The sequence below is a fragment of the Elgaria multicarinata genome, chromosome 9, assembly GCF_023053635.1.
Source record: "Elgaria multicarinata webbii isolate HBS135686 ecotype San Diego chromosome 9, rElgMul1.1.pri, whole genome shotgun sequence".
Taxonomy (NCBI): domain Eukaryota; kingdom Metazoa; phylum Chordata; class Lepidosauria; order Squamata; family Anguidae; genus Elgaria; species Elgaria multicarinata.
Genome location: NC_086179.1, coordinates 95411405 through 95437699, shown reverse-complemented (window position 1 = coordinate 95437699; position 26295 = coordinate 95411405). Strand labels below are relative to the sequence as shown.

General features: G+C 46.0%; 1 protein-coding gene across 1 annotated transcript in view; it reads left to right on the top strand.

Annotated features, from left to right (window-relative positions):
- Positions 1 to 26295, top strand: part of LOC134403846 (zinc finger CCCH-type antiviral protein 1-like) — a 64875-nt gene extending 38580 nt beyond the window's left edge. The window contains exons 10-13 of the mRNA XM_063134358.1: positions 7481 to 7667; positions 9695 to 9825; positions 23865 to 24016; positions 24885 to 26295. Of these exons, the coding sequence (XP_062990428.1) occupies positions 7481 to 7667; positions 9695 to 9825; positions 23865 to 24016; positions 24885 to 25171 (757 nt within the window). The 3' untranslated portion in view covers positions 25172 to 26295. The remainder of the gene's footprint in view (positions 1 to 7480; positions 7668 to 9694; positions 9826 to 23864; positions 24017 to 24884) is intronic.

Here is a 26295-nt window from a genome sequence, read left to right as displayed (position 1 = left end):
TTTGTTCATGATAAACTGCATCTTTCTTTGGCTTATCCAAGTTCATGATTGAATGCTTAGGTCAGGGTTGGGCAGACCAGGCTTGTTGGATCATAAGAACATCAGAAGCGCCCTGATGCTGGATCAGACCGTGGGTCCATCTAGTCCAGCACTCTGCTCACACAGTGGCCAACCAGCCATCGGCCAGGGATGAACAAGCAGGACATGGTGCAACAGCACCCTCCCACCCATGTTCCGCAGCAACTGGTGCACACAGGCTTACGGCCTCGAATATTGGAGATAGCACACTACTTTGTGATCTACTTCGGTTTTCTTCGTAGAACCCCAGGATCTACCAACCAGAGCCAGGTGCAAAACAGAAGATGGGTGCCTCTGAGCACATGCTGAGCCCCAGAAGTTTGTTTTCACTATTGGAACTGAACTGATGGTTTAAAAGGCTAGAATCCAGTGGGGCAGCTGCACCCCTGCTGATTTCCCTCCACCCCGTCAATTCCCTTCCACAACCAGTGGGTCCCACCAGTTCTGTTGCACAATCAGGACCCACCGCTTACACCAGCAACACTTCCTAGAGGAAGCCCCAAAACAAGCATAAACATTTTCTTCTGGAAGGAGGCAGGTTGGCAGAGCTCCCTTATGTGCCCCGTTCGATTCTGCCCCAAAGTCCAATTCTTGTTACTCTAAGCATTTTTCATTGTTGTTGCTATTGTTAACCAATTGGGACCCAGGAACTATTTCCAACTGACTGCAATCACACAGAGATCTGCCAGTAGATCTTGACCTACTTTCTGTCCACCCTGCATTACATAAGCGTTTATTGCACACTTTGGAATAACCAACTGCTCTTGGCCACAGGAACTTTTTACTTGTGGTTGCAGTATGCTACTTTAGAGTGCTTGTGGTGTGATAGTTACTTGGCTATATTGCCAGAAGAGGGAGGGATGGGAGGGGGAGAGAGAGAGAAGCAGACAGGGGAGCAATAAAGCAGCCTTCCCTAACCTGGTGTTCTTCAGATGTTTTGGACAACAATTCCCAGCATTCCCAACCATTGACCATGCTGGCTTTGGGCTGATGGGAGTTGAGGTCCTTATTGTGATCAGACACAAGTCAAGGCATTCAGGTCAGTTTTAAACTGAGGTTGGAGGTGGAACTTCTATGCCCACTGCATATCCTCAGCATTTCCCAGTGCAGAAATGTAAATAATCCTTGCATCATAGCTTCTTCATCGTGGTCTCTGTGCATCACACATATGGGCTCTGCGCCTGCGCGGAGTCTGCCTCGGAAAGAACTTCTATAGCTAAGAATCTTGGCGGGAACCCCTCCCCCGCTGCTATGTGCGCATGTCTGAGGGGTTCCCGCCCAAACCCTCAGTTCTTCTTCGACCGCCATAGCGGCTGCATCGTCGGGAACAACTTCGTGTTACCTAGAGATAGAAAGAGAATAGCTAAGTTTTAAAACATTATAATAACAATAGAAGGATTAGTAGAGAACATCTCTTCAGAATTGCGACCCTTGATCACCGCCTTCAGGCACATGGCCCTCCGGGCCCCATTCAAGAAGTGCACACGCTGCGGGAGCAAACTCCCAACTGCAGATGGACACAGTTTGTGCCTCACTTGCCTAGGAGAAAGCCACAACGTGGAAATGTGTGGAGCTTGCCAAGCGTTTTCGAGACAAACGCGCAAGCATCGTGCTGACAAACTCAGAGCAGAGCTCTGGAAGAAGGCATTAAGAGCAGTCGAGACCCCAAGTATGGCAACTCTGACTCCAGCTCTAGCGCGAGAGGCATTACAAAGCCCAACTCCCACCTCACCAACAAGGTCAGGGATAGTTCGACAAATTAACCCTCCGACCCCAGGGAGAGCGCAAACAGCAGCCTTGGCTAAGAGACCGTCAAAAAAGACAAAACAGCCAAAGGCAACTGAGACAAAAAAGAGGAAGAGAAAACGCTCCGGATAGCGAGAGCAGGGGGAAAAGAGAACAAAGACGCATGCTGGGGCTTCGACATCAAAGACGCCACCATTAGCGTCAATAGCTCAACCTCAATTAACCTCACCGGCATCGACGCCTAGGGTCGACGTCGTAGCCCGACCGTCGGCGTCGACATCGACACCTAGAAGAGACACCATAAACCGACCCTCAACATCAGAGGGGGAAATTAGAGACTTCCCACCCACGCAAGGGCAGAGCGGAAGACAACCAAGCATGTCTATCAGGGGCTCACCGAGGACCCCCAGACTACAGTCTGCAGAACACATCCAGCCAGGACAACATAGCCCACCGGAATCGATACGCTCCTCGGCCAGTCAGTATCCTCAGGAACAGGATTATCACTATCCCTACCATCGAGGCCGACCTCACGCTCCACAATACGAATGGGACGATCAGCAACAACAATACCTCCCATTTAGACCTACACAATATTACGAGGAATGGCAAGGAGACCAGTATCACCGTAATTATCACAGAGCACGCAGACCAACAGCAACATCTACTGGCGGCCAGACGCAAGATCATGCGATCGCACAACAGACGTCGACATCAAGAATCAGAGCCTCCTCGACACCGAGGCAGGCACCAGATCGACCTCCACTCCCACCCAGAGCGACTCATTCGCAAGCTTGGCAGCCTGTACCTCCTGCAGCCATTCAAGAAGGTACGGAAGCCCAAGGACTACATCAACCAACATCACCAGGCTCAGATACGGACGGTTACCGTTCAGACACCACATCTTGCGCATCGAGAACACCATCGACAGCCTCACAGGGCACAAGTCGAGGACCCAATAAACCAATCTTGCCATCAGAAGACTTGGGCCATTTCGCAGACCACATGCAGAGGATGGCTCAATCCCTAGGCATGGAAACACAGCAGCAAGCCCAAAGACTGACGGACCCGGTGTTTGATGTCATCCACACCGAGTACACAGCTCCAGTGTCAATTCCTTTCGCACCAACGCTCCTTCAAACAGTCCAACAATCATGGAAAAATCCAGCATCGATGGCACCAATTTCAAAACGCCTAAACAACATGTACAGAGCCCTAGAAAAGGATGTGGAATTTCTATTCACCCATCCACCTCCAAATTCTATTATTGTTGAGGCGACCCAGAGTCGCACACGAAGAGTACACGCAGCACCTGTAGACAGGGAAGGGCGCAAGTTAGATCAAATGGGACGCAGAGCCTATTCATCGGCAGCGCTTAGTTAAAAAATTTCAAACTACCAAGCGACAATGAGTCGCTGCCAGCTTTTCCTCTGGGAAAAAATGGGCAGACTTTGCGACCATTTACCAAACGAATACAAGGAGCTGGCACATGTATTTCAGACTGAGGCCACCAAATTAGCTACCCAGCAGATACAAACAGCTCGACACCAAACAGACTGCGGCACCAAGGCAATGGTTGGAGCAATCGCCTTGAGGAGACATGCTTGGTTACGATCAGCGGGTCTATCACAGGAGTCGAGGTCCCGTCTTGAGGACCTTCCATTTGATGGCATAGGTCTGTTCAACGCCAGCACGGATGAAGCCATGGACACCGTCCAAAAAGCCAAAACCACGGCAAGAAAGATGGGCATTGGGCTCCCACAACAACCAAGACCAAGACATTGCTACCGACAACAGTCTTTCCAGCCAAACAGATCCCAGCCAAACAGACCAAACTTCAGATCACAGCAACAGCAGCAGCAGCAGCAGCAGCAGCCCACACAGCCAAATAGACGCCACTTCACAGGACAGACAAGACCGCGCTATCAACGGAAAAGATTTGGTGGCGACAAGCGGCGCCTTTGACTCGCGGCCAACCAACAGCGCAGAACAACAGAACCTTACCACCACACCTTTTGGAGGCAGACTCACTGCAAACAAACATGCATGGAAGGAAATAACCACGGACAGCTGGGTGTTAGCCATTGTAGAAAAGGGCTATGGCCTGCAGTTCACCTCCATGCCTCCAAGAGGTTAGTGAGGATAACGCCCCCCTCCCTCACCCTAAAAGCAGAAGTCAAGTCCTTGCTTCGAAAAGGGGCAATAAGGCCAGTTCCAAAAGCACAAAGAAACCAAGGGTTTTACCATCCCCCAAAAAGGACAGAGGGCTTCGTCCTATTTTGGACCTCCGAGACATAAATTTATTCTTGACAAGAAAGAAATTCAGAATGATATCATTAAATTCAATCCTCCCTCTCCTAACCAAGAATGCATGGTTTGCCTCAGTGGACTTAACCAGATGCATATTTTCACATCGACATACACCAGCACAGCCAGCAATTCCTTCGTTTCACAATTGGCACAAAGGCATTTCAATTCACAGTCCTCCCTTTTGGACTTTCATCCGCTCCACGCGTTTTTACAAAATGCATGGCGGTAGTGTGCGCGCATCTAAGAAAGCAAGGCATCCACGTACACCCATACCTGGACGACTGGCTGCTGGTTGGCCACTCAAGAGAAAGTCTACTCCACGACATAGACCAAGTGACACATCTGCTCCACAAGTTAGGTCTCCAGATAAACAAGGAAAAATCCAATCTAAATCCAACGAGATCGATCCTCTTCATAGGAGCACTACTCCACTCCCCATCCGGACGAGTCTTCCTGCCAAGAGAAAAAGCAGAGAACATTATCACTCTAACGCAGGAAGTTCTACAGCAGACAGAAACTTACGCCTACGACCTTCAAAGACTGTTAGGTTTCATGTCATCAACAGTCTTAATTATTCCATTCGCACGTCTAAAAATGAGACGCCTTCAACCCTGGTTCACAAGAATCTTAAAACCGTGGCACGACACAAGGACACTCAAACTAAAGCTGCCACATGGAGTCAAGAGATCTCTCAAGTGGTGGACCCGTCAACAAAACCTATCGAAGGGAATTCCTTTCGGGATCTCCACACCGACAAAGATCATAATGACAGACGCGTCCAAATCAGGATGGGGAGGACACTGTGGACCCTTAAAAGTTCAGGGAATATGGACAGCCAGGGAGAGAAAAGCCCATCTCAATCTTCTAGAACTCAAAGCAGTTCAAAAGACATTGAGAGCACTCGACTCAAACCTTTGAGGTCACCACATACAGGTCACATCCGACAATACAACCGTAATGTACTATATCAACAAACAAGGCGGAACCAGATCACTCCCACTGACAAAACTAACCCTGTTAATATGGGAATGGTGTATACGCCGCAAGATATCGCTAACGACTTAGCGGACCGGCTGAGCAGACAGACAAGCACAGCACACGAATGGGAAATACACCCCACAATCCTAGCAGACATCATAGCTCTCTGGGGTCAACCGAACATCGATCTGTTTGCCACACAGAGCAACAAGGTCTGCAACAAATTCTGCAGCAGAGGGGGGAAAGGGTGGAAGTCAATGGGAGACGCTTTCATGAAAAATTGGACCTACCACCTATATTTCATTTCCCCCCCATTCCCATTAATCACCAGAGTCCTAGCCAAGATAGCAGAGGACAACACAAATTGCATCCTACTAGCACCGTGGTGGCCCAGACAAAACTGGTTCACGACGCTTCTACACAGGTCTCAGCACAATTTCTACCACCTCCCGGTGAGGTCAGACCTACTCAGCCAGAACCAGGGCAAGATCCAGCACCCAGACATCGAATCGCTACACCTCACAGTTTGGAGGATATTTCCCCAGTAGATGCCGATACTACAAGAAAGATTCAAGACATCTTAGACGCATCCAGAAAACCATCAACTCGATCATCATACAATAGAAAGTGGCATTCCTTTACTCAATTTGCAGAAAAAAGAGGATTCAACCCATCAAGCTGCTCAGTTCAGCATCTCCTATTTTTCTTAATACATTTAAAGGAAGGAGGGTTGCAGTTTGGTTCAATTAAGGTCTACTTAGCAGCCATTTCAGTATTCCATGATCAAATTGAAGGATACACCCTTTTCTCACACCCCAGGGTAAAGCAATTCCTAAAAGGCCTGCAAAATCTTATCCCACCCATCCGGGCTCCATGCCCATCGTGGAGCCTCTCGGTGGTACTACACCAATTAACACAAAAACCATTCGAACCACTAGCTACAACTAACCTACAGCTACTAACATGGAAGGTAGTTTTCTTAGTAGCTATCACATCAGCCAGAAGAGCCAGTGAATTATGCGCACTCTGCATAGAAGAACCATTTCTATTATTATTATTATTATTGTTGTTGTTGTTGTTGTTGTTTATTTATATAGCACCATCAAGTCGTACTTAAACCAGACACTTCCTTCCAAAGGTAGTATCGACTTTTCACCTAAACCAAGACATAGTGTTACCTACCTTTTTTCCATCCCCAAAGTCACAACTAGAAAAGACCCTACATATGCTCGACGTAAGGCGCGCCCTAGCCTTCTACAAAGAGAGGACAGCACAATTCCGCAAGTCAAACCGCCTTTTTGTATGCTATGGCCAAAGCAAAAAGGGCATGCCAGTATCAGCACAGAGACTATCGTCCTGGCTAGTACAGACAATTCAACTAGCGTACAGATTGGCAAAATTGGAACCTCCAACAGCAGTAAGAGGCCATTCAACAAGAGCAATGGCGACATCATCTGCTTTTCTAAGAGGAATTTCAATTCCAGAAATTTGTAGAACAGCGACATGAGCAAGACCAACCACCTTCATGAAACATTACAAGTTGGACATCAGAGCACGTGCGGACTGCACTTTCGGCAGGGCAGTGCTATCATCCATCTGCAACTAAAAGAACCACCTACCCACCTCCGGTAAGTTTAGCTCGCTAATCGCCCATATGTGTGATGCACAGAGACCACGATGAAGAAGAACAGGTTGCTTACCTGTAACTGTGGTTCTTCGAGTGGTCATCTGTGCAGTCACCCAACCCACCCACCTACCCCTCTAGGTGGAAGTACGAAGGATCTCATACAGACAAGTTGAAAACAGTATCCCTCGGTACTGAGGCCGCAAGGGGGTCTCATTCGAACTGAGGGTTTGGGCGGGAACCCCTCAGACATGCGCACATCGCAGCGGGGGAGGGGTTCCCGCCAAGATTCTTCGCTATAGAAGTTCTTTCCGAGGCAGACTCCGCGCAGGCGCAGAGCCCGTATGTGTGACTGCACAGATGACCACTCGAAGAACCACAGTTACAGGTAAGCAACCTGTTCTTTTGTCTCACGGTCACATCAACCTGCACATCATATCAGTATCTTTTCTCAAAAGAAAACCAAGTATGTTGTGGCTTTTCTAGCTACTGTGATCTTCACAGCCTCTTAACAAGCAGGAAATTTTCTCATCTAAGTGGCAAAGGCCCATGCCAGCTTTCACTCTTGTCTCAGTAATAATTACAAGCATCTTGCACAGAGCCTGTTTTTTCCCCTATTTTGGTCCTTCATGGTTTCTCTAGTATCTCCCAAATACAATGAGTCTTTGAACCAGGCAAGAGCAGATTAACAATTCTCACCCATGTTTTTTGTGTGTGTGTGTTTTTAATTCTGCATATGAACAGCCACACAGGTGGTCCAGCTCCAGTATCTCCTGTAGCTCCAGTATCTCCTGTAGCTCCAGTATCTCGTCTAGTTCCGGCATCTCCTCTAGTTCCAGTACCTCTTCCAGCTTCAGTATCTACTCCAGCTCAAGCATCAAATTATCCTTTGAACTGGGATAGGTCAGCATTACCTAGTATCGGGTACAAGGTAATTGTTTGAATGATGCGTGTTACAGTAAACGTGGATTCCACCCCACTCCACCACCTGCAGTCTGGTACTTGTATCATTTTGTCAAGCAACAAAATTTCAGTCTTTTGTTCCTGGATATGGGCAGCAGGCAGCCAACATGGTGTACTGGATACCTTGTTGGGTGCAGAACAAGTTTCTTGTCCCTAGCAGCCATGAAGTTTCCTGGGCCAGTATTTGTACCTGACCTCACAGGATTGTTGTGAGGACAAAATGTAAGTGTGTGTGTGTAAGACAGAGATCATGTGTTAGCCTGAGTTCCTTGGGCAGGAAAAACACGTAGCAAACAAACAACTTTGCTTATGCCTTTATATCAGTCCTTTGGATCAGTTAATTGAGGTTTCGTGTTGTATAGTGGAATGGTTGAAGGAGGTGTGCTTTGAAAAATAAATAGAAGCGGGGGAAGTCGAAGGTGTTAAACATAGAAAATTAATGCAGAAAGACAGGTTTCAGTGCAAAAAAGCTGCCCTGCAATACATAGTGTCTCCTGTGGCTTGAATAAGGTGTCTTTTTAAAATTACACTGTATATGTTACTCAGCTCACCAATATTCACTTAGGATAACTCTTTATGTACGTGAAGAAGTGGGGGTGTAGTCTGTGAAAGCTAATGCCATAATAAATACATTAGCCATTATAGTGCCACAAGACTCTGGTGTTTAAAGTGCTTTGCTGTTTTCATGGTAAAAAATAAGACTGTGTTCTCCATAACATCACAGAACTGCCCAGTGCGTGGTTGAGTGGCAGCCTGCAATCTACTTGGTCCATAGGGAGCAAATTAGTATGTCCTGCACATAAACAACCGCATAGTTCCTTAGTTTGTAGCAGCCTGAAAGCTAAAAATTGCAGCTACTTCTTCCGGAAAAGAAGTCCAAAGTTTGAGGGAAAGTGGGCAATAAAGTAAGCTCCCAAAGGGACACCATACATGTTTTTGGGTATACATTGATTAAAACATTCTAAAGTACATCAAAAAGTGTAAAGTGTGAATCAAGTTTGTCATAGAGTTTCAGTTGGAAGATCTGAGAACTGGGGGAAGCTTGTCAACACCTTTATATCTGCCTCTATAAGCCAAAGCTGTGAGAGGCAACAGCAGCCCAAGTTTGGCTGCTGCTGCAGCCATTTCCTCTGACATCACCCAAAGTTTCAGAAGCAGAGTAGTTGCTAGAACTGTTGATGGCTCAGTGACCAGGGTTGTCGATACTTGGAAATTCCCTTAGAAAGCTGTAGGATTTCTTCCATATTTTTTTTAAGGTTTTCGTGGATAAATGGAGAAGCATAACATTAAGGGTAGTATCCAATGTTAGTCCTATAGAGAGTAGACCACTGAAATCAATGAGTCTTAAGTTAGTCACAACCAACTTCAGTCCCATTCACTTAAATGGCTCCACTTTATGTAGGACTAACATTGGCTACTACCCTAGGTATAAAGAATCTGAACATGCAGCCTGATCCTATGCATGTTTACTTAGTAGTGAGTTCTGCTGAACCCAGTGAGGCTGATGCTCAAGCTAAGTAAAAGTGTACACAGGTTCCAGCCTTAATCAGAGGATTTGTGTCCATGTGGCCTAGAGTCCCTAACTCTGTAAAATAAAAGCAACAAAAAGTTTTGTGGCACCTTAAAGACTAACACATTTATTATGGCATAAGCTTTCATGGACACAGTCCAAATAATCGGTTATGAAACAAGATGGATGTTACATATGTTAAGTATATTACTAGGTTGTCGGTGGGTGAGATTCGTAGAGGAATTGTGGCAAAAAGAAGGGAAGGAGTGGGTTGAATTGGTACACTGCTTCCCAAGGGGGCTACCTGGCGGCAGCAGTGGCATTATTACATTCCTTGCCAAATAGAGTCAGTAACCTCTCCACCTCTGAATTAGAATCCATGTCTTTAATTTTGGGTAGCAAACCAACTGAAAACACAGTGTGCTCCATTTTCTCTAGTTTTGGGAATAAATGTGTCCAACATCTTCTGTTATCTTTGATTTTAGGCTGTTGAACTCAGAAAAATGTCTCCTGAATACACGAAGATTGCAAATCTCTTTCAAAAGACAATGAGCAATTATGTCATCCACAGAATAAAAAGGATTCAGAATCCATCCCTTTGGCAGGTCTTTCTGTGGTTTGTATCCATTTTATCATATTCTGCATTCTATCATGTTATTCCAGCCAGTGTTACAAGGGGTTTCTGAGGGTTAAGATAAGCTTCACATAGAGAAATGCAGGCCCTGTTCAGACAATGGTTAGGCGGCTAACCCTTTTGCAGCAAACGGTTAGTGAGTGGGTTTAAACTGTTATGTAGCCACCATGGTTAGGAATGGTTCACATGACATGCTAAGTCATGGATCACATGACACGCTAAGCTCAAAATGCTTAACCAGTGTGGCTTAGCATGATGTCTGAACAAGATCATAATCTGCCAAACCCCCTTGAGGTATTCAGAACCGTATTTTATTTATTTATTCATTTATTACATTTCTATACCGCCCAGTTGCCGAAGCTCTCTGGGCAGTTTGCAAAACCATATGCATGACTGAGGTGCCCCCTTCAAACTCTGTGAGCATATGTCAGCTTGGGAGTGTTGCCAGCAGAGATAGCATCATGAGGGAAGTGGAAATAGCCCTCCACATTTCTAGAGGCCCCTTTGTGCATTTGAAAATGAATGCCTGAAGAGAGCTCCAATGATTTGGTTATTTATTTATTTATTACATTTTTATACCGCCCAATAGCCGAAGCTCTCTGGGCGGTTCACAAAAATTAAAACCATAATAAAACAACCAACAGGTTAAAAGCACAAATACAAAATACAGTATAAAAAGCACCACCAGGATAAAACCACGCAGCAAAATTGATATAAGATTAAAATACAGAGTTAGAACAATAAAATTTAAATTTAAGTTAAAATTACGTGTTAAAATGCTGAGAGAATAAAAAGATCTTCAGTTGGCGACGAAAAGAGTACAGTGTAGCCACCAGGCGGACCTCTCTGGGGAGCTCATTCCACAACCGGGGTGCCACAGCGGAGAAAGCCCTCCTCCTAGTAGCCACCTGCCTCACTTCCTTTGGCAGGGGCTCACGGAGAAGGACCCCTGTGGATGATCTTAAGGTCCAGGCAGGTACATATGGGAGGAGGCGTTCCTTCAAATAACCTGGCCCCAAACCGTTTAGGGCTTTAAATGTCAATACCAGCACTTTGAATCGGGCCCGGACCTGGACTGGCAGCCAATGAAGCTGGAAAAGGACCGGTGTAATGTGATCTCGCCAGTCCCTGTTAGTAAACTGAAAAGCAGCCTCTGAGGAGTGGAAAAATAGGGTGGGATGCTTAACCCTTTTCCCTCCTGCTTTTCCACTCAAAATCCCCCTGCCCAGAAATTTTCTCATCAATAGATAAAAGATGCAGGAACTTGGGGAATGCAATTTTGAGTCGACAGACAGTGGGAGAGGAAAAGTAGCTCCTCCCTATCTGTGGCCCTCCTGTCAAGTTGGTAGGCTTCTGCAATTTGCATTTTTAGAAAACCCACAACCATCGACAGATTGTTCATGTATCTCCTATGTAATGTTTAGTTTTGCATTGATAACTATGTCTCTGTCTTCTGAGCTTTGGTTTAAGTTCTTCGTGGTCTTTGTGCATCACACACTATGGGCTTCTGCGCCTGCGCGGAGCCAGTGTCGGGAACTTCAATAGCTGAGTAAGAGTTTTGGCGGGAGCCCCGCCCACCATCCTATTGCACATGTCCAGGGGGTCCTGCCATGCGCCTCAGTTCCTTTTCGACCGCGCTGCTGCCAGCACGTCAGGAGCTTCAGTCTTCTTGAAGGAATATCCAGCTGAGTTTTTCTCTTATTCTTCCTCTTCTCCTTCTTCTCCTTCTCCTTCTCCTTCTCTTCTTACTATATGTATATATATAAAAATATCTTAGTATTGCTTTTCTTTATTTTCGCTTTCCCTCTCTATGTCTGACTCTAATAGAGGCCCTTTCAAGAGGTGCCCCTCCTGCAACGGGAAGGTTCCTCTTTCGGATGGACACTCATTGTGCCTCCTATGCCTGGGCGAGTCACACATCGTTGAAACCTGCCCATTCTGCATGAAGTTGTCGAGACAATCTCGCCGTAATAGAGCTGACTGACTCAAAGCTCTACTTTGGAAAAAGACCCTTGAGACGGTTCATGAACCCAGTCCGCAGGCCCGCCCACGTTCTCCTGTTATGGAACAAGGGGCTTTATCCTCGGGTAATAAATCCCGCGCCCTTACAAGAGCAAAAAAGCTGTCTAAACGGGCGAGAGAGCACAAAACGGATAATGGAAAGCAAAGGAAAAAACCTCGTTGGGAGAAGGGAGGGCCCACCGTATCGCCCTCCGACTCCACAACCGCAACCGCTACCGTCGGTATCGTCGCCCACTCCGCTACCGATCTCACCACCGATCCCTTCGGTACCGCCGCCTACGGCTTCGATCTCAGAGGGCGAGCTCCGAGATTCACCATCCTCCAGAGCCATCCCATCGGCGCAACCACCTCCGATCCCTCAACAATCTTATGAGCAACACGCCTCTGCTCAATTAGTGATTCGAGCTCCATCCCATAGATCACGATCACCACATCGTGATTGGGACTCCGACTCTAATTGGTCCATACCGAGGTCTCAGACCCTAGATCGCCATCGAGACCAAGATTTCACCGGTGCCTATCGCCGTCCTCAATACCGAGAACGCCGAGCTCCACGCTCCCCCCGTTCTCCACCACCTCCACCAGTACCTCCTAGATTTGCATCACTACAACCTTCTCTTCAAATAGAACAACAACGATAAGATCGACAATGGTCACCTTTGACCTCTGAAAACGATTACCGATCAGACTCTTCCTCTGTCATATCGGTACCGAGGTCGATACCATCACCTACTGACATCGTCGACACAACTGAACAGGCATCTCCTTCTGACGACACTAACCACTTCACCGAGCAAATTCTTCGCATGGCCCAATCCTTGGGCATTGACGCCCAACAGCCATCCAAAGAAATTTCAGATCCCATTTTTGACTCCGCTTACGCCGACAGCACACCTCCGGTGTCGATACCACTATTCCCAAGACTGCTCCACACCGCTCGGCAGTCCTGGAAGTCACCAGCAACTCCCGGATCCACTTCCAGGCGACTTGAGAGTCTATACAGAGTGCAAGAAAAGGATGCATCTTTTCTCTTCAACCACCCCAAACCAAATTCCGTCATCGTCTAATCCTCACAAGGTCGATCGACTAAGGCACACTCAACACCTTCCGACAAGGAGTCTCGCCGCCTTGATATGATGGGCAGGCGCCTCTATTCCGCGGCTGCCCTCACTATTAGAGTAGCCAACTACACTGCCCTCATGGCGCGTTATCAAAAAATTTTGTGGGATAAGATGGCATCCAATACTTCACACCTTCATGATGACCACAGAGAACTCGCACAACTATTCCATACCGAAGCATCCAAAATCTCTCGGCTCCAACTCAATGCCTCCTGTCACCTCACCGACTGTGCATCCAAATCCATGATTGGCTCTGTCGCCCTCCGTCGCCATGCCTGGCTTTGCGCTGCTGGCTTAACCCCTGAGACCCGCTCAAGAATTGAGGATCTCCCATTCGATGGCGAGGACTTATTCAATTCATCAACAGATGAAGCCATGGACACCATCCAAAAGGCACGCCTTACAGCGAAGAAAATGGGAATATCCCAACCGTCATTCCACTCCTCTTATAGAAAGAAATGGTACCGTCCACAAACCTCTTTTCTACCAAGATATCAACAACAACAACAACATCAGCAACACCACAACAGGTTCAACCGCTACCAACAGCAATTCAACCAACCTAAACGGCAAGCACCATCACCACACTTTCGCCAACCTCGCCCCAAAGCCAACTCCTTTCCCATGCGTCGTCTTTGACAACCACTCACTACCTCTAGCAAGACCACTCTTCGGCTCCATTCTGAAACCCTTCCATCACATCTGGTCAAACATCACAAACGACACCTGGGTCCTTACCATCATTCGTGTAGGCTACCGTCTTGAACTTCGTGACCTCCCACCTCTTGGTACCGTGAAAGTTACTCCTCCATCACAACCTCTCGTCGATGAATCACGCCTTCTCCTCAGCAAGGGAGCCATTCAACGAGTCGCCACCAACATCAGTCGAGGATATTTCTCGCGTTACTTCACGGTATCGAAGGCTGACGGTGGACTGCGTCCCATTCTGGACCTCAGAGACCTCAACAAACACATTGCTCCGAGAAAATTCAGAATGACCACCTTAGCCTGCATCCTCCCCCTCCCCTGGAACGACCATTGGTTCACCTCTATCGACCTCAGAGACGCGTATTTCCATATCGCAATCCACCCATCACACCACAAACTTCTTCGTTTTGCCATCGGCGCCGAAGTTTTTCAATTTACAGTCCTTCCCTTCGGACTCTCCTCTGCCCCAAGGGTATTCACAAAGTGCATGGCACCACTGTGTGCACACTTACGCACCCAAGGCATCATGGTTTTTCCTTACCTGGACGACTGGCTTCTATCAGCCCCATCCTCATCCACAATCCTTCGAGATACAACTTACACTCTCAACCTCCTTAGGCCTCTGTATCAACGAGAAGTCAAATCTCACTCCCTCGCAACACATCTCATTCATCGGAGTCGACATAGACATAGAACCTCCACAGCATATCTACCTCAAAAAAGGGCACGCACTCTAATCGCCAACGCATATGCCATCCGTCTCCATCCGTATGGTCCATCCGTATGGACCATCCAGCCTACTTGGCCTCATGGCCTCCACTGTATACGTAATACAATGGGCACGCTTGAGAATGCGCCCCCTACAATCTTACCTTCTCCACGCATACAACATCTCCACCAACCCACGTCGGACTCACCTTGTCATTCCACCAGAAGTTCACTCCTCACTACTATGGTGGACGCATACCTCCTACAACCTCCTACAGGGCATGCCGTTCCGACAGCCTCCACCGACCTTCACAATCACCACCAATGCGTCCAACCTTGACTGGGGTGCACACGCCAATCATCTCCGCACCCAGGGCAAATGGTCCACCAACGAGCGTTCCCTGCACATCAACGCTCTCGAACTTCTGGCAGTTTACAAAGCCATGCTCGCTTTCGAACCCAACATCTTAAACCAACAAGTCCTAATTCTATCCGACAACACCTCAGTCGTATGGTACCTCAACAAAGAGGGCAGCACACGCTCCCCTACACTTCTCAAAATAACCCTCGACATCTTCGACTGGGCCATTACCAGGAACATTTCTATAACCGCTCTCCACATCGCGGGGAAATCCAACCAAGTTGCGGACACACTCAGTCACACGTTCTCCCCAACGCAAGAGTGGGAACTCTCCCGAACCATCCTCCTCAAACTCTTCCAACGATGGGGGGTCTCCTTGCATAGACCTCTTCGCATCGCAGACCAACATTGTTTGTCAGCTGTTCTGCTCCAGAGCTGGGCAAGGCACATCCTCTCTCGGGGACGCCTTCCAGATTCAGTGGGCACACACCTTCACCTACATGTTTCCCCTTTTTCCTCTCCTTAACAGAGTCATCTCCAGACTACGGATAGAACCAATGAAGGCAATCCTGATAGCTCCCTGGTGGCCCCGCCAGCTGTGGTTTGCGCCCCTCCTATCCATGTTGAATCAAACCTACATCCGCCTACCCTCGACGCCGAGTCTCATCTCAATGAACAACAGTCACATTCACCATCCGGACCTCCAAACATTACAGCTCATGGCATGGAAAATCAACAGCTACTAGACCTCCCACCGCAAATAAAACATATATCGTGGTCAGTGAGGAAGCCAGCAACCAGAAAGACCTATCGAGCCAAATGTCGCCGATTCACATCCTTTGCTCGACAACATGGATTTAATCCTCAGAATTCTTCTATTAAAGACATTCTCCTTTTTCTTAAATATCTCGTCGATTCTGGTCTCAAACACTCGTCGCTGCGAGTCCATCTAGCAGCTCTGTCGACCACTCATCCACCAATCCAGGGACACACAGTCTTTACTCACCCATTGGTCAAACAATTCCTAAAAGGAGCGAAAAACCTATTTCCTCCTACAAGGCTCATCACTCCACAATGGAGCTTATCCGTCGTTCTAAAAGCATTGACTGAGAAACCCTTTGAGCCTCTAGCTTCGACCAGCCTATGCCTCCTCTCCATGAAAGTAGCCTTTCTCGTCGCCATCACGTCTGCCCGTCGCGCCTCTGAACTCACAGCACTCCGGGTCGACCCACCATACCTCTCCTTTCACCCCGATAAAGTCACACTTCTACCGGATCTGCAATTCCTCCCTAAGATCGTCACACCCTTCCACCTCAACCAGGACATTATCCTTCCTACCTTTTTCAAACAACCTTCTTCTCCCCTAGAGACAACATTACACTCCCTTGATGTCAGGTGAGCTCTAGCCTTCTACAAAACCAGAACAGAGCCTTTCAGATCTACCCCACGCCTATTCGTGTCTTATGGCAAGCCCAAACAGGGCATGCCTATATCTTCCCAAAGACTAGCTGTATGGGTCACCCAAACGATCCATCTCGCTTACCAGCTACAAGATTTACCTATCCCTACTCCAGTGACAGCACACTCCACTCGTGGCATGGCTACTTCCACGACTTTTTCCAAGGGAATCCCTATCCAAGAACTTCGTAGAGCAGCCACCTGGTCCAGGCCCTCTACATTCATCAAGCACTACCGACTAGATGTCAGAGCCAGGGCTGATTCCAGTTTCGTTAGAGCTGTCTTGTCTTCACTCCTGTAGAACCAACGCTTCCAACGAAACTACCCTCCTCCGGTAAGTCAGCTTGCTATTCGCCCATAGTGTGTGATGCACAGAGACCACGAAGAAGAAATGCAGGTTGCTTACCTGTAACTAGTTCTTCGAGTGGTCATCTGTGCATTCACACAACCCACCCACCATCCCCTCTTTGTCTCGTTGAGGCTCAGAGGTACACTGCACTATTATGTATAGCGTCTTATCTTTGCTCCCTATACTTTTTGTGCGTGTACACATACATATGATATACCTATATGTATATCATATGTATGTGTGATATATACATATGATATACATATAGGTATATACATATAGAATATACATTCTATATGTACACGCACATATAGAAATAACTTGGTTCCAATGACTGCGGTCTCAAGGAACTGAGGAGCATGGCGGGACCCCCTGGACATGCGCAGTAGGATGGTGGGTGGGGCTCCCGCCAAAACTCTTACTCAGCTATTGAAGTTCCCGACACTGGCCCCACGCAGGCGTAGAAGCCCATAGTGTGTGAATGCACAGATGACCACTCAAAGAACTACGGTTACAGGTAAGCAACCTGCATTTCTGCCAAACCTCCTCTTCAGCTTCTCAAGTTGAAAAACAAATCGGTTTGAAGGCAAAACTGGATACCTCATGTAGTGAAACTCACTTTGGCCCTGGACATGGCCAGCCACACTACAAACACCAAAAAGAAGCATCTTGCTTTAAAGCAAACAAAGAATAATGTAATGGGCTGTCTTGCTTGCAAGAAAAGCACCAAATATAGCATTGAACTCAAAATCTTGGAATCTTTCCGCAATAAATATCAGCTCACACCTTCAAACGATCTCTTACGTGAATGGCCTACTTGTGTGATTCCTTGCCATTAGAGCATCAAAGTGATGGGTATTTGGGTTTGTGTAATATAATGGCTAAGAAATTGAACTATGGATCAGGAACCCCCTGGGTTAATCTTCCCTCAAAAATGTGCTCATCAGATGGGCTTTAAGTAAGCCACTGAATCTCAGCCTCATCAGCATTGGGGATAATAATATGGGCCCACTTTACAGGGTTTTCCCCCTAAGGATCATATGATAATATATGTGAAGCAGTTTTAACACTTCCAAATCACAATATAAATGTTAAAAATGCAACTTGTGATTTTCCTCTTCATGGAAAGGGAACTGTAATCTCCAAGTAGATTGAGAAGCTGGGTGAACCATTCATAAGGGCATTTATGTGCACTAATGAACTGGCAGATGGTTATGGGAACAAATTCTCAGCTCATTTTCTTTTCAAAAATAACATAATATTTCTAATCCTTTTGTTTACAAAAATATGCTAAAAATCTGGGGGTCGGAGGGTGGGAGAAATCCCTGCTGAAATATCTGGATAACTACTGAATGCCAGGATAAATACCAGAATAACTGCTGAATAAGATTGCATGGGAAATAAATGTCCAGCAAACCTAACTCCTTGCCCCTCCTCATGACTAGTACAATGAATACAATTGATGTAAAATAATAATTAAAAAATACAGGACAAATTTACATAATAAAAGAAATTTTATAAACATACTTCACTTGCATAACTGGTGCAGATTGCAGAGTCAAGTTTTTGTCAACACATAATTTGAATTTAGAATTTATGCAGAATTTGATTTTTTTTAGCACAGGGTACATACACAACACATGTATAGAGAAACATAAGATGTGAAATGTGTTTCCATCTCCATCACCCACATCTCATTTACTATTGGAGCATGGTTCTCACCAGCAAAGGATTGTGTGCACGCCATTCTTCTAGCTTCAATTTCTTACATTTATATCCTTCCTTTTTCCTCCAAGGAGCCCAAGGTATGGCATGACTGTCAACCTCCTCCCCATTTTATCCTCGTAACAATCTTGTAACAATCTAGGTTAGACTAAATGTCAGTGGCTGGCCCCAACTCACCCAGTGAGCTTCATGGCTGAGTAGGGACTAGAACCTGGATCTCTTGGGTCACAGTGCAACATTAACCACTACACTACACAGACTTTCACTTTAACCCATTATTTGCTTCATCAGTCACATTTAAGTTGCCCTTTCCCCTTTTCAAGCAAGTTTTCCCCATTGCTGTGAAACTAGCTAAGATCAGCTATTGGAGTGCTGATGGAAATAAGCATGTGTTTGAAAGTCCCTAGGTATCACAATCAAGAATTTGAAAAACATATTATGTTAAGAATTGGAATAAACTCATAAAATAAAAATATTGTATAAATTAATATTTATAAAAATGAATACTACTGCCTCTTTATTGCCATCACCCATATAGAGTTGGCTTGATAGTGTGTTGTCTCCTGTGTTCAGATGGACTTTCTCTGTACTTCTCCAGGTTGGTGTCCGGAAGGCATCCCACAATGGGTTTATCTCCCACTATCGCCCAGGAAAAGCAGGGACTCAGGTGACTTGAGTTTTAAGGCCTCTATTGGTCTGAAGCTCCTCCTAGCCAGTTCATCCCTGCTTTTCGTTCAGGACAGAGCTAATTCTCATCTCCTACATCAAGCCTATACTTATCACTATTTCTAAGATTTCTTAAACTTACCTTTATTTTCACCCTCTCTTACCAAAAAGAAAAAAAGTTTCTTTTCTGCTTCTTTTTCTCTGCCGCTGGCCTATCATTCTCCATGACCCCTCTGGCAAAGAAAACCACTTCAAGGCCTGGAAAAAAGAAAACAATGACTCATTAAGGAGCCATCAGCAGACAAAAGGGTGATCTACCAGGGAGATAACCAGTTTGCCGCTTCGGCTGCCTACTGAGCCCTTCCAGCCACAGAAGATCAAAGAGATCACCAGCCCGGAGGCTACAGCCCGTTGCTGAGTCTCTTAGATACCAGGAATGGTGTGATCCTGGCCTCCAAAGACGTGGCAGAGACTGAGAGAGTGTTGGTGGGAGACAAGCACGCCACCCTCTCCACTCAGAGCGGGAGGAGGAAGCAACCGAACAGCTAGACGCTCCAACAACATCAAGGATGAGATCAAACCTGTTTTTCTCCCCCACATGGAGGTTTCCCACCAAAACAAAGCAGGCGGACATTTTAAGTTGCAGTTCTGATTCCAACTTGCAAAGGGAAGCCCCTCTCTCCCGCCACCACCTCCATTGCTCAGACAGAGAACAATGAGATCGCCCAAACGCCTATCTCAAGCCTGGCTCAAATAGATAAATCAGTCTTAACACAGATCACTAAGGCAGTACTGGACAATCTGACTGACCATTTATTAGAGAAGCTAACCTTGAGATCAAGCTGTTCTGCAAAAGGCACCAGGAGCTTTTGCACAATTCCAAGTCTTCCTCTCTCCATCTGCACTTAGAAAACAAAAATAAGGCTTCAAAATCAAAATAGCCCAATCCTTCCCACAGTCTGCACTCAGCAGGCTCTGAGGATGACGCTCCAGACCCACACTCCACAACCAGAGGTCGCGCTAGCAAAATCTAAGGCCACCTTGGCTGGGCTCCACCCTGACAGCGATTCCTCCATAATTTCACTGCAGGCGTCCTTTTCAGAAGGGGAGGGGGGTGGATGGTCAGACACAGAGATTGCAGACCATTTCTCATCCAATCGATTCTTTAACAAAGAGGACTTTTTACCTTTATTGTCCAAAGCAATTGCCTCACTAGCAGCAGCAAATATTAGCTAGAGGGGCAGCAGTGTTTCCACAGCCCAAGCCAGCCACCAAGAGGTACCTTTTCCTAATTCCTTCAATAAATTAATGAAGGATGAGTGGAAATCTCCCCTCTAGGGAAAAATGGGAATCAGTACAGCACAGAGGTTTTACACTCTTCCTCATGATGTGATGGAAGAACTAAAAATTCCCATAGTAGATAGTGGCGGCCTTGCTTTCAGGGGCTGTAATGCCAGAAGATGGTGACATTTCCCTCAAACACCAGGGGAAAGGAGATTGGAGGCAGCTTTTAAAAAGGCACATGAAGCTTTAGCATTCGCTTTATAAGGGCCTCGGCAGTATTGTCTTATTTTGCTAGAACTTCCATCTTCTGGAAGACATAATAAACAATAAGGAATTAGATCAGACCACTGCTCCAATTCTCTAAAACTTTTGCCTTCCTGGCTGATGCTACACAAGATGCCCTCCAGTTTTCAGCCACCACCGTAGCAGCTACTAATGTTTCCAGATGTTCTGTTTCGCTCAAGCGCTGGAATGTTGATCTTCCCTCAAGGGGAAATCTTGTGACCATGCCCTTCATAGGTGCACATCTTTTTGGAGAAAAAGCCTTATAAGATGTGCTCATAGAAACTAAGGATAAGAAAAAAGTTATGCCTTCATCCTCTCAGTGTGAATAATAATAATAATATGGACCACTAACCAATCTTCCTTTCGATCCAAAAGCTACAGGTTCCCTAAACCAGCACGGCCCATATCCCGCTTTCAGCCAAGAAGAACCACCACGTCTAGCTCCCCTACAAAACCCCATTCTACCTTCCAGACCTCCAGGTCTGGATGACAGCAGTTCTGACGCCAGGGAATCCATCATTGTGGGGAGACGTCAGCATTTCCTCCCAGCGTGGGAACATTCCACAGACAATAGCTGGGTCCTAGACACCATCTTCCACGGTTCTCTCATGGAATTTGGAAACAACCTCCCCCTCGGTTCATCCCACCCCCCACACCACAATCCAACACCAAGAATTACATCATATCTAACACAATATGGCATCAACTTCAAATAAGAGCACAAGAACCGGTTCCATCTCATGAAAATATGATGGTATTTATTCCATCTTCTTTCTGGTTGCCAAAAAGGGCAAAGGCTGGAGTCTGATACCGGACCTCAAACCACCTGAACAGGTTTTATCAGATACCAAAAATTCCATATTGGAGACACTCCAAACCATCAAGGAGGCCCTTCACAAAACAGAATATTTGACATCAATAGACCTCACAGAGGCCTATGTGCATATTCCCATCTCACCTCTTCACAGAAAATCCCTACGCTTCACCTAACAGAACTGGTACAAAACACTTCCATGTGGCCTATCCTTGGCATCTTCACCAAAATCATGGTGTCATTAATAGATCACATCTGACTAAAAGGCATGTTTGGACGACCATATCAGCCCACTGCATCAAAGCAGACTATCTGAGTTGGCAACAAATAGACCCAGGGGAATAGAGCCTACATTGGCCCACTCACACTGGACCTGTTTGCATCCAGGCACAACCACAAGCTACCAAGATATCTCCAGATTCCAGACTTGCGTAGCTAAAGGAATAGATGCACTATACATCAACTGGCCGAAAGAGGCTCTTCGCATTCCCTCAAACCCCACTCTAAATGAGAGTTCTGCAGAAAATCAGAAAGGAACATCGTTCTAGTAGCCCCCTTCTGGCCACAACACCCCTGGTCCTCCAAGATCCTAGCTCTAGCAGTGTAATGTCCATGGTTCCTGCCCAAGATCTCAGACCTCTTGTCTCAGGGACCAATACACTACCCAGACCCAAATTGGCTCAAACTAGCCACCTGGCTGCTGAAAGGTCCACCCACTTAACTCTGGATTATTCTGAGGATGTCAAATGCACCCTGCTGGCATCCCACAAGGATTGCACCACCAGAATCTAAGAAACAACATGGGAGTCCTTTTGCAGGTGGAGTAAAGGGGAAAAACTTAATCTATAGGCAACAGGTGCCTAGCTTTTCGCCAAGAAGGCCTCCAGATGGGTTTGAAACTGGGTTCCCTGCGCAGAGGAACATCAGACCTGCCATCAGTCCTTTCCAAGCCTGGTAGGCAGCCACAAAGTTCACACCCTCACATCAAAAGATTCTCTGTGGAGCAGCACTCAACAGTCCACCCATAATCCATAGGACTCCTTCCTGGAGCCTACAAATTGTAGTTTGTTCATTGACTAAACCTCCCTTTGAACTGATTGAATTTATCCTACTATGAATTCTGTCACAAAAAAGTTCTCCTTGTGGCCGTCACGTCTGCTCGCAGAATCTCAAAAGTTATCTGCCATCTGTATCAGAAAAGCTTCATCACCTTCCATAGGGTTTTTGTCATCCTTCAACCAGACCTGAACTTTATCCCTATGGTCAACACGCTATTCCATAGGTCACAGGAGCTTATTCTGCCATCTTTCTGCCCTAACCCTTCTCATCCACAGAAGAAGGCCTGATACAAGTTGGATGTCCACAGAGCCAATAAAGTTTACCTAAGAAAGACAGAGTCGTTTCAAAAATCTGACTCACTGTCTGTTTCCTTTCTCCCTGTTGCGATGGGCAAGAAGGTTACCAGTTCTACGCTAGCTAGGTGGTTAAAAGCATGCATTTTGGGGGGCTGTGAGGCTTCATGCATCCCCAAGCCATTATGAGTCACAGCTCATTCTGCTAGAGCAGCAGCTGCATCAGCTGCCTTAAGTCCTAACACCCCTCTGGCAGAAATCTGCAAGGCAGCCACCTGGACAAGTCCTAATTCTTTCATAAGACATTACAAAATAGACACATATGCCTCAGCGGATGCCTCCTTTGGCAGTAGACTCAGCCTAAGATTTTCCCACCTAAATAAGGGCTTTTAGCTTTAGCATGTACCATGGTGAGATGCCTTCCTCACACCAACTTGGAGAACGGAACATTGGTACTTACTGAGAAGGTTCCTTCTGGGATGGTGTGTGGAAGGCATCCCAGCAAATCCACAGTGTCTATTTGTATAGGTAATCAGGGCACTTGTCTCTGCACTTGGCTGGCCAAACCTTCTAAGGATCCTCAAAGCTTGTATTCAGATTGATTTCTAGGTATCTGTTCCTCTGAGGTTCTTCCTTACCTATGATACAAAGAGATGTTTTCTTCCTCAATTTCTGAGCTTTAGCCACGGACGGAACTGGCTAGGAGGAGCTTCAGACCAATAGAGGGCTTAAAACTCAGTCACGTGAGTCCCTGCTTTTCCTGGGTGTTGCGGGAGATAACCCATTGTGGGAATGTGGGATGCCTTCTGCACACCAACCCAGAAGGAACCTTCTCAGTAAGTACCAATGTTCCATTTCCATTCTCTGTGTTCTGGCTATCTCCCTGCATTCTTCATCATCCCCCAGCTTCATAGTAAACTAATGGTGTCTGGGAGAGGGTACTTAGGAATGTTTGTGTCTGCCTCCTGAGTCATCTCCGTGTCTTCCACAGAGAGGCCAGGGCATTAGCAGGAGCACCAGCCATGCCAATTTGAAACTCCCTGGGGGCCTTCCAATTCCATTAGTCTCACAGGACAGAACCTTCCTAATAGGTTCATCATCCGAGAGAGGAATAGCTACTGCCAATCGTACGTTTAACAAGAAGTGTGACACATTTGTTTCACAACAGGCAAAAAGAGCAGATGAAGAAGAAAAAAGGAGGACAGACCATTGATGAGAGACTCCTGTTCCATGGAACTAATCATTCTTGCTTGGAAGCCATCTGTAATGACAACTTTGACTGGAGAATTTGTGGGACCAATGGAACCGTCTTTGGGAAAGGTAAGATGCTAAAATGAGGCACCAGCAAGCTATTTGTACCAAAAGCAGAAACTACCCTCATTTCCAAGGAAGACAAACATTTCTGGGGTAAATTGATCTTATACTGATGACTACTTTATGATATGAGTGAAATAAACAAGGATATTTCCCAGTTAAAGAAGGAATTTGTTTAGATAGGTGAGACTCTCCTAAGGGAATGCTTCCAGTTTTGACGTTTCCAGACAGCTTCGCTTGGCGATCACAGTTGGAGACCTTCTCCAATTTTCCCAGTCCCACTTTTGTGCTAAACTGGGACTGGGGAAAATGTTTTCGCACTTCTCCATGCCCAGGGAATGTGCTCTGATGTCCCTGTTTTTTTATTATTTTCCTTCATTTTATCACTGTTCCACACTTACGCAACAGGAAATTAACGAAGAGAACCCGCTTGTCCCAGCTGGAGCCCTGTTACGTTGCACTTCGCAAACATGGCAGCCTTTATCTCGTCCCTTGCACTCCGTTTTCAGGGTGCCCAACATGCAGTCCTCCTTCTCCTTCAAGATTGCTAAAGCGGCTTCTAGTTTCACAGCTGTGATTGCAAGAGCAACCTTCGGGGTGAAGTGGAGTGGGCATCTAGTTTTATATGAAGCAGTGGGAAGGCACAGATAGCAGAGCGCTAGGTGGGGGACCGCACCAGGAGAGTAGTCCACCCTTAAAAGCACGGGCATGGGGGAAATGTTTAAAACCACCCAGTTCCCATCAGCCCTGGTTAGTTTGGCCAATGGTCTGGGGTGGTGGGAATTGTAGTCCAACAACATCTGGAGGGCCAAAGATTTTCCATGTCTATATAAACCAGGATTTTAATTACTTCTCTACCCAACTGTTTTCCTAGGGAGCTACTTTGCCAGAGATGCACAGTATTCCCACAACTACTGTCAGCGTGATGCAAATTCAAAGGAGACTGCTATGTTTGTGGCTCATGTCCTGGTTGGTGATTTCACAAAGGGACATTCAACTTACAGTCGTCCCCCAGCAAGATCGACTGATATGATCAACTGTTACGACAGCTGTGTGGATAAGCTGGTCGACCCGTCCATCTTTGTCATCTTTGAGAAGCATCAGATTTATCCTGCATATTTGATCTCTTACGAAGAGGAAAAGAAATGTGTTTTATCGTAGGTAACTGCAATGGCTTTTCATTGCTGTAGTGTTTCTATCTAGTTTACATGCTTAAGTCTTTTTTTTGTAATGAATCAGGTTTTAAGGAAGCAATATGTAAATTCAGATAAGTAAGAAATGTGTTATCACTGTTGTCAAGGACAGGAATCATATTCTGGTTTTTTTTATCAATTAGTTGTTTTAGGGCATTGCAGGAAGAAAAGTTGATCATTGAATAATCCATTGTCATAGACAAAGCTGTGAAAATTGCAGCATTTTAGTTGTTAAGCATCTGACTGATATTGTATGATAAAGGGCAAATTGAGAGTCCCTTGAATGTTTAGCTTTCAACGTATTACGATTTTTATGGATGGGTGTTAATCCATCCAATGAGGTAGGACAAATTGTCCTACCTAGACGGATATTAAATCTTCGTTGTACCAGGGACATTTGAATAGTTGTATCAATAGATACTCCCATTCACTCTGGCGTAGTTCAACTTTCTCTTACTTGGCTTATTGTGAAAATCTGTATTCCATTGGCCTAGCATATGTTACGAAAATTAATCAGCGATGTCAGGTCTGGCAAAAGTTTTCTTCAAATTGGTTCAGCTAGACAACATAATTATGTCTCTGGCCATTATTCTGCTAATCATTGGAGCTGAAGCTTTTTGGCATGAAACGTTGCCCTGAGACACTCAGGAAGTTTAGTAAGCAACCATAATTGTACCCCTGAAGACTGTTTTTGGTTTTCAGTATATTTTGCCTAAAAACCATTCAATGACACTATCCTGGTTATATCTGTGAGAGGTGCATCTTTGCAAATGTTTTTGCACTTAGTACTGAGAAGTACCATCCCAGTAGCAACTGAGGTAACAGGGTGGGGGTGGCAAGAACCTTAAGGAAGAATAGAGATATTTAATAAGACTTGGTCATGCTTTGTAGAGGATGTTTTAATTAGTATTTCTGGGGTCTTTACCTGTATTTGGATGTTTTAATTAGTATTTCTAGGGTCTTTACCTGTATTTTGGGAGGCTTTTTCTTCCCCTTTTCAGCTTTTTCCTTAACATGTACTGCGGGTAGCGTATAGGAGCATTGGGTGGGTTTGCTGTTTTGAGGATATCATTAAAAATTAAAAATGGTTAA